The following is a 9,282-nucleotide window of genomic DNA, read 5'->3' as shown; positions in this document are numbered from 1 at the left end:
CAGGAATGATCATTAAACTGCAGGGCAGTTTTAATGTGGCAGATTTTTGGAGGGAACATTCATGCTGCACATTATGGAGGGTATTCATGCTGCATTGGAACAAGTTTGCTTTCTACTATAAAGGAAAAAAAGAAATGATAAACAGCAAAAAGGTAAAGCTCCATGCATTAGACTCAGTATAGAAGTCTGTGGAAATGTTTAGACAGTCAGGGTTTGAAGGACCCGTGTCTTTCTTGGGCTGTTTGCTACAACTTGGAATTGTCTGCACCACAGAAGAGTGGCAAGGCTTTTTGCAGGATCTCTGATTACGTCAGAGATGCACTGCAGAATTCAAAGTACTGCAGAGGACACCAAAAAAATAAAATAAAAAATCAGGAGTAGAATTTTAATATGTCCTGTCTGTTTCCTTGTCTCAAAAATTCATCCTTAATAATCCCTCCTGTGACTCTATTAATTTAACAGCTTTCCCAAATTCCGGCTGAAGACTCGGGGCAATCATACAGCTTTCTAAATCTCATTTAATCCATGGGACGCAGTAGATAATAATCACCCCATGAAATGATTCCGAAGAAACTTAATTTCTTACTTGCAGGCATGCAGTACCATTCAGAGGCATTAATATGCTGTAGATGCTGTGACCTAAGAAAGTTTTCAGGGAGGTTTTTTTTTTTGCCATTAAAGTAACTTATCACCATTACACCTAGAATTCAATATTGCCCCCGCTGCCAAGGTCAGACCTTCTTCAAAAAAGCAGTACACAAACACAGCAAGAAACAGAGAAAATGATGCAAGTGGGGGTGGAAAAAGGAGATTGGGGGAAGAAGGCAAGCAAAGAAGTGATTTGCCCAGACCACTCAATGAGCAGAAGGAACTTTGGCTCAAAAAACTATTGAATTTCTAATCACTGGCCCTTACCAGACAGATTTAATTTGAGGAACCCAGTTCAACAGCTCTTTAAAATTTGTCCTATTTAATCATCCAGAAAACTCTTCTCTTAAACTGACTAACTCGTCTAAAGGGTTTACGTTCCAGTGCAAGGTCTTCCTTAAAACTTAAAGCATCTCTTTCAACTGAAATCTCAGATTAGACAGCCGGTAGAACTGGTTTGAGGCTGCTTTGCTCCTGCAGTAGCGTTGCTTGGTTTTTGCACCTTGTGGCATGATACAGCATTCAGATTGGACTGAAAGGGTACAAGTTCATTCCTGGTACAAATCCATTGTGGCCAGTTAACTTACACTGGGCACATCTACGTGTGGATTAAGGTGCTTTTTCTAACGTGCATTACATTTAGGACCTCCAATGAGGTACTAAAGAAATTCACATTAGGCTGTCTTAATGTGCAGCAACGAATGCGTATGGTTTTTAAGTGATGCTTAGTGTGCAGTAGCTTATTTTACTGCACATTAGTGTAATCACAGTTTTTTACGTGACGCTTTAATGCGCAGTAAAACTTGGTCTTTGCAGGCTTCTTTGGAAGACTTTTTATAACCCCAGAATATTTTTACTTTTCAAACCAGCAGCATTTTCTTTATAAATGGTACAGAAGTCAAGTCCCCAAATGGAAACTTTACACAGCCCTATTAATACTGGCTTACACTGTACGTTCCTGAAGAGATTAACACTGTTTGCTTGTTGTTCAGCCTCATCAGCAATAGGATCAGCTGTGCCCAAGCCATATAGTCTTGGTACCCTCTTAGAGTGAGAACTAGAGCAGTGCTTCAAGAGGATAATGCAACCCATACAAGAAACCAAGCATAGCACAATGTACTGCTTTATTTTCATTCCTGCCAAGTCAGGGGACAGCTTTTTGTCCTCCCTTTCCCCCCTTGTCCTTCCCCTAATGGTCTAATTTTCTTCTGATTCTGCTTTTTCTCTTTTTTTTTTTTTTTTTTTTTTGGCTGTGTTCCTTTGCATTTCTAGAAATGACAGGCTCAAACAGTGCATTTTAAACATTATTCTGAAGGCTGTGAAGTGTTGGGTCCTTCTGATCTTCTCCAGTAATGAGCTCCAAGAAAGTTTGGTTTCCTGCTTTTACAGACTTCACCCAGTAGGTTGACAGCCTCATAGTTCCAAGTGAAATGCAACTTTGGAGGGAGGTTGTTGCCACAGAGATACCCATAGCGGTATTTTGGGAAAATCTATTCAAAGGCCTTGAACCTGAGCCAGGATCTTGAACTTGACCCAGCGTTGCACGGGGACACAGGGCCGCAAGCGGAGAACTTTGAGTTGAGGAATGAAGTGCTCCTGGTGGCTGGTGTGACAGAGAAGGAGACTGCTGTGTTTTCAAGCTTTTCTGAGTTTGGAGGAGTTCATACTTATAGCTGGGGAGTAGCAATAGCCTGAGTCTGGAGAGCAGGGGAGGCCTGCCTTTGCTAAGATGGGGGGCAGTCTTCTGGTTCATTGCAAGTGAAAAAGCACTTTTGTGGCCATCGCTCTAGAGTCAAGAACCAGTTTGACCATTTTGGGGTAGACTTTTTCCATGGAGGACAAAGTAGGGTAGTGGTTGGTGTTCGGAGTGCTTCCCCCATTGGGCCTATCACACCTCTGTCTTGCTTGTGTTCGGTTTCAGCAAGGTGGAGGGGTGCAAGGGGCTATCTGCATTAGTATGCATTAGAAGCATACATCTACGTCTCCTAGGTTTGTACTACAAGCATAACACTGAAGTGCAGCACGTAGGCTTCTCGACTTCCAGTTACCAGGACAGAGTAGCCAAGGGCCACAGTTTACAACTCCAACCATTTAGGGATTAATTTGGTCTGCTTAATGCTTACAGACCCGAAGGTAGGAAGGCAAAGAAAGAAATCCTTTTTATAGTCCAGTTATCTCAGTTGGTACCTATGGGTTACAGTGTAAACCACACACACACACACACACACACACACACACACACACACACACACACACACACACACGCCCCCCAACCACTCCTCCTCCCCATCTCCTCATAGTGTATCAACAGTGGATGTCAAGGCAGCTCAGACCAATTACAGAGATGAGCTGTCTCCTTGGGTTTTTTTCTGGTTGAGATTTGGTGCGTAAATTGTTGTTAACCCACATCATCCAGTATAGCAGAAGGGAAAATGGTTACTTTAACTCAGTACACAGTTATTTGTAATTTTCCATTAACTATACATGCATTTTTATTCTCCTCAGCTGCTCCCCAGGCTAGACATGGTCAAGGTGTTAAAACTATTCAAAAGGAGTCTCACTTAAATGTCTGTGCAGCAGCTTGGTGTTTTACAGCTTTTCCCACATCCTAGCTGGGGCAGTAGCTGGAATTCCCCTTTGCATCCTTCCCATTGATAATATCTCAGGAACACTTGAATACAATACTAGCTGTGAAGCCAATCAAAACAGTTCATGTGGAAGCACTGTACATGCAGTAATTGCAAGTCCGACCATCATTTTCTGCTTCTCTTGGAAATGCTTTTATTAGCTCTAATCCAACCACAGCAGCAGCCTTTGAAAAATGGCCTCTGAATCTGCTTCCCCAACTTGTGTTCTTTTGCAGGTACAAACTTAAGAGGCCTTGCTGCCATTTTATGCAAGACATATTAGTTTATCTGGACTGCACTAATCTGCAAAGAGTCAATAGCAGAGAGCCAATATTTGTTATGAAGTTACTGACAGTCCCAGTATTGGAAAGAATAATCCAGACACTTTTTTTTCCCCCTACAAAACTACCTTTTCTCTCAGTTCCCTACAGAAACATGACTCTTGAATCAGTGGCCAGTACAGACCAACTCATTCAACCCATCATTCACTCTGTATCTTGGTTTCAAAAGGGTTTGCAGCATTACAGTTCTTTTGCTTTGGGGATTGCTATATTTATGCCTTCCAAGCTGAGACAAAAGAACTTAAAGCTCAGTTTTAAGTGATAAGTCAGTGGAAGTTTAACATATTGAGGTTTCTGGCACCTTTTCTGTGATGCAGTGGATCACTCCCTCCATATCCATTTTCACAGCATTGAGAGCTGTTCTGTTCCACAAAGGAAACAAGAAGAAATTCTGCTACATGATATAAACAAGAAGAAAAGCTATCTTTACTTACTTCAAGTCAGAATTGATGCTGTTTTAATAGGAAATTAAAGAAACTTTGTTCAACTTGTATGTCTCTTTCCATCCTTCATCCTGCCTGTAGAGGTGGGTGATTACTGAATTCTTATACTGAGAAGTGTTGCAGGTGAAGCACATAAAGAGATCTCTCCACCTAGAACACACCTAAGTCAGCCTGCACCTGTGGAAGAGGTACAGAAGGTTACTTCAGAAGCAGGGACTCCTGCTGTTAAGTTTCAGAGGAAAGCTGAGATAATGGGTGCACTGAGGGTAACATTAAGATCTACCCTGTAGTAAGAGTGGGCATGCTTGAAAAATCTCTTCCACTGAGATTAAAAATGCAGCTGTGCATTAATTGTTCTGCTATTTGATAATCTTGATGTTTGTCTGCAGGGTGTGTGTGTGATTAAAGTAAGTAGCCTGGTTTATAAAACTTAGCCCCAGGAAAGGACAGCTGTCTGTTTAGTGGAGCAATGCCCACAAGGGCAGGGGGTTCTGCCACGCTACCTAAGGACAGATGATAAGTACACAAAGACAGACCACAAAAATACATACTGCTGTGGAGGGCTGGAGAATATATTATGTATTGCTCTTCTCTGAGCCTGTGGCTGGAAAATGAGATTATCATCTTATTTATTGCACTCAATTGTCACTCTGTTAAAACACAATTTCTCCAATAAAATTAAATAGCTTCTCATATAAAAATAGGTGAATACACACAAAAAAATCTAGAACTATTGTTGAACATTCCTGTACCTGAGCTGCCATGGGATTCATTCTGAATTGAATATTAAGTACTGTGGGGTAGTTTAGCAGGTTTAGGACCTAATTTTTATATCAATATGAGCCCAAGGCCACTCCATTCCTTGTGTGAAGTGACTCCATTTACACTAGCACATAATTTGATCCTTAGTATTTTTAAAACTAAGCCATAACTACCTTATGGCTCTTTATAGTAATAGAAAAAAGACATTTCATCTTTGTTCCCAGCTAAGATTAAATATAGCACAGCGGTTACAATGTTAATTATAAACAATTATTGAATCCAAAGGAAAGCATTCGAACTTGTGTGGAATTCATTAACATTAGTAAACCCTCTTTCCTAAATCATGTCCGAAATTCCGGAGAGGAATTTGCCAGGGCGTTTATATTTACTATCATCTACACTCGCCATACAAGCATTAAAAATGAATGTCTGTGTGAATGTATTTTTTCAAAACTGTTGTGACTTTTTAAAATCAGTTAAATATTGCCTAAATAGATTATGTATAGCTAGTGAAGAACAGTGTAATAAACTTTTGACTTTTTTGTGTGTATACTTAAGAGGTACTAAAATAAGCAAATAAGAATATTTTTTCTATAAAGTAAATAAACAGGATGACTTCTTTCCAGTTCCCTTTCTATAGCAGACATCTGAGCTGTCTGTTGAGTCAGTGTTCAGTTCATTTTTACATTTCCCATTCTGAAATACTAAGCCACTGCAAGCATATTATTTCCTTTCCAGTTTCTTTAGCAGCCCTACATCCATAGTCACAGTTCAATTACCATCTTTGTTTCAGAGACCCAAAATGCAAACAAACATGCTATAACCAAAAGTATGTATTTTCTTTATTCCAGAAAACTCTTGCAGGAGCATCAAAGTGATGTGAAGCTACCTTCCAAGATGACACTTTTAACAGGAGAAAATTCTGATTATGACTATAGTGCCCTGAGCTGTGCTTCAGACACTTCCTTCAACCACACATTCTTTCCAGAAACAGAAGCCCTCAAGGGTGTCTTCTACCAAAGAGCCAAGCTAATTCATCCTGAAAATGATCTCTTTAAAAGAATTCACCCTGAAGACCGAAAGCACCATATAATTATAAATGTAGGGGGCATTAAATACTTGCTCCCATGGACCACACTTGATGAGTTCCCCCTGACGCGCTTGGGCCAATTGAAATTTTGCAACAATTTTGATGACATTCTAAACATCTGTGATGATTACGATGTGACATGCAATGAATTCTTTTTTGATCGCAACCCAGGAGCCTTCAGGACAATCCTGACATTTCTGCGGGTCGGGAAGCTTCGGCTCTTGCGAGAGATGTGTGCTCTTTCTTTCCGAGAGGAGCTGCTCTACTGGGGTATTGAGGAGGACAACCTGGACTGGTGCTGCAAGAGGAGGTATCTGCAAAAAATGGAGGAGTTTGCTGAACTGAACGAAAGGGAGGATGACCTCATAGAAAACGAAAACCCGGGTGAGACAGTGGAGGAGTCAAAAGTTAGCCTGTGCATGAAAAATTTGCAAGACATGGTAGAGAGGCCTCAGTCTGGACTTCCTGGAAAAGTGTTTGCCTGTTTATCTGTATTGTTTGTGACCATTACTGCAGTGAACCTGTCCATCAGCACCATGCCTGACTTGAGGGAGGAGGAGGAGAAAGTAAGTTGATTTTAGGATGGAAACCCACATTTGCTGAAAAAAAGCAAAAGAGTTCAGCCCCTGCCAAAGATTTGCATTTTTCTTCCATGGATGCAGGATGAAGGACCACAGGGAACAATACTGAATGTCTTACATGACAGTCAGTGTGCACTGTTCTGTGCCAGTAGCATTCAATCTTGCGACCCCTGGGGCCAGGTAAGTGGCGCAGGACCAGTCTGCAGCCTGGAACCCACATGTGGGTTTGAACCTCCGGTCTGATCCAGTGTAGGGCTGGTGCCCAGGGTTGGTCCACAGGTGTGTTTTGGCCACATGCCAGCCTGACCCCACACACCAGATACAGTTGCAGAATGAACCAAATGCACTGGCACGGACTAGCACTCAGCGCCACATCATCTGGCCTGCAGGGCTCCCCATGGGTCTGGCAGTTTGGCAGCAGGGGAGCTGCTATTAACATGGCCACCGCTCCTGCCACCAAACTTCCAGACCCGTGGAGAGACTTACAGGCCAGATCAGGCCTGTGAGCTAGAGACTGAGGACAAACATTTCAGGAAATGTTTGTAAGTTTTGTTTTTGCTACATGGAGGGACTTCAATAAATTAAACTTCTTATTTTAAACATTTAGGAAAGGAGGGCCAGGTCCTGTTTCTGCTGTAGTCAGTGGAAGTTTTTCCACTGATTTCAGTGGACAAAGTATTGAGCCTCTGATGAGTTGAGCTGAGCCTGTAATTGTAATTCAATAGATGCGCCAGTCTGGTTTTCCATTAATACAGCTTCAGTTCCTTTTAATATTATAATTTTAGCACCAGAAATGTTCCTCATGTTTCACCCAAAAAGCACTTACTGTCCATGTACTGATTGCAAACTCCTTCTCTTTCTTCCAGGGTGAATGCTCCCAGATGTGCTACAATATTTTCATTGTGGAGTCTGTCTGCGTGGCGTGGTTTTCACTGGAGTTCCTGCTAAGATTCATCCAGGCAAAGAGCAAGTTTGCATTTTTGAGGAGGCCACTGACCCTGATTGATATTATTGCCATTCTGCCCTATTACATCACTTTGCTAGTAGATACCACCTCTGTGGGTTATAAAAAGCCAAGTTCTGGAAGCATCTACCTGGATAAAGTCGGGCTGGTGCTCCGTATACTCCGTGCCTTGAGGATTCTGTACGTGATGCGGCTGGCCAGACACTCCCTCGGCCTGCAGACTTTAGGGCTCACCGCTCGTAGGTGCACTCGTGAATTTGGACTCTTGCTGCTCTTCCTTTGTGTGGCCATTGCACTTTTTGCACCGCTCTTGTATGTCATTGAAAATGAGATGGCAGATTCACAGGAGTTCACCAGCATCCCTGCATGCTACTGGTGGGCTGTAATCACCATGACAACAGTAGGCTACGGCGACATGGTTCCCAGAAGCATTCCAGGCCAGGTGGTGGCATTAAGCAGCATCCTAAGTGGCATCCTCCTCATGGCATTTCCCGTCACCTCCATTTTTCACACATTTTCCCGCTCTTACATTGAGCTAAAGCAAGAACAGGAAAGAATCATGTACAGGAGAGCACAGTTCTTATTAAAAGCAAAGTCTCAGCTGAACAATGCATCACAAGGGAGTGACATTATATTTCCCACTATCTCTTCTGAGACTAGGAACAATGAATAATATTTTCATCTGTCTGATGTTGGGCAATGTTTTGCAGTGATAGATCCCATCTTATCATTTGCTTTAGAAGCTTTTAAAAAAAACCTTTATGCAAATAGCAAGGAAAGAGTTGTTAGCCTGTGAGCTGATGTGGTTTGAGAAACCAGTTATTAATTTTATTTTTGTCCTTCAATAAAGTGTACAGCTAATACAGTGTTCCCTTTAAATTATTAGTTCTTTAAGTTATCTATGACCAAAAATGAGAACAACAAAAAGTTATGTATCTGGCACAAGCTGTTGTCATTTGTAATATTAATTTTCCAAACAAGCCATAATGTACGTATAAATGTTGATCATAAAGAAGGTTGGCCTTCTTTATTTTCTTGTAGATAAATACTGTAAATAAAATAAATTCAGAGCTAAATTCATTCCTAGTGTAACTCCATTGACTATAGTGGAATTAACCAGATACGTGTGAGACCTACTGTACTCTTGAAAAGGGTTAAGTGAGATGTGTGTCATTTGGCAGGCAAATGCATTTTTTTCCCTTTTGAGGCAGGCCTCCCTAACAGTAACAGTGAAGAAGAGTGATGGGTATGTGGATGTGTTAGGGTTGTCATGGGTTAAAGATATAAATACTAATAGCTTACCAGCTGCAAACTAAAATGGGCTTATGCTATAGATCCAATATAGTTGAACAGAGAACTCCCTCAAGTAGTTTTGGGAACACAAAGCTGAGGAAAGGAGGGAACTGCACATCATGTCACATGTGCAGGGTAACCTCCCAACAGCACCCTAACATCTGGCCCTGGTTACTCCCCTGTGCTCATACAGCACTTACAGAGAGGACCCATTTCTAGGGGAAGCGCCGGAATTTGTCAGGGTGATTCTGGTGCTGTGTCACTTTGGGGGATATTAGCTCCTTAAAATTTGTCAGTGATGGAGAAAGGAAATAATATGACTTGAGTCATGACAGACTTATTTAGTTTCCCATGACTCAAGATTGTGAGGTGCAAAGCTTTCTGCTAATTAGTTCTGCCTTCAACAGTTCCAGCAGGTGTCATGGCAATTAAGAAAAACTGCCATAGGAGACTGAAAGACAGCTGAGGACCCGAAGTGCAATCCTGCATTCATCATTCATGTGATCATTTCTTCTCCTGGTTGTTCCTGTGAA

At 41.7% G+C, this 9,282-nt stretch overlaps 1 protein-coding gene across 3 annotated transcripts in view; it reads left to right on the top strand.

Annotated features, from left to right (window-relative positions):
• KCNG1 (potassium voltage-gated channel modifier subfamily G member 1) overlaps window positions 1–8,522 on the top strand; it is a 10,056-nt gene extending 1,534 nt beyond the window's left edge. Inside the window, exons 1-3 of one of the 3 annotated variants that reach the window (XM_006018167.3) lie at window positions 4,248–4,325; window positions 5,673–6,477; window positions 7,359–8,522. In XM_006018167.3, the coding sequence (XP_006018229.1) occupies window positions 5,719–6,477; window positions 7,359–8,129 (1,530 nt within the window). In that variant the 5' untranslated portion in view covers window positions 4,248–4,325; window positions 5,673–5,718 and the 3' untranslated portion in view covers window positions 8,130–8,522. Of the gene's footprint in view, window positions 1–4,247; window positions 4,326–4,354; window positions 4,467–5,672; window positions 6,478–7,358 lie in introns of those variants that run through there. The other 2 variants (XM_006018166.3, XM_006018168.1) reach the window with 2 other exon arrangements.
• The last annotated feature ends 760 nt before the right edge of the window (window positions 8,523–9,282 follow it).

This window comes from Alligator sinensis, unplaced genomic scaffold, assembly GCF_000455745.1.
Source record: "Alligator sinensis unplaced genomic scaffold, ASM45574v1 scaffold115_1, whole genome shotgun sequence".
NCBI lineage: Eukaryota > Metazoa > Chordata > Crocodylia > Alligatoridae > Alligator > Alligator sinensis.
Note: the sequence above shows the minus strand (reverse complement) of the source record. Positions and strands in the feature narration are given on the sequence as shown.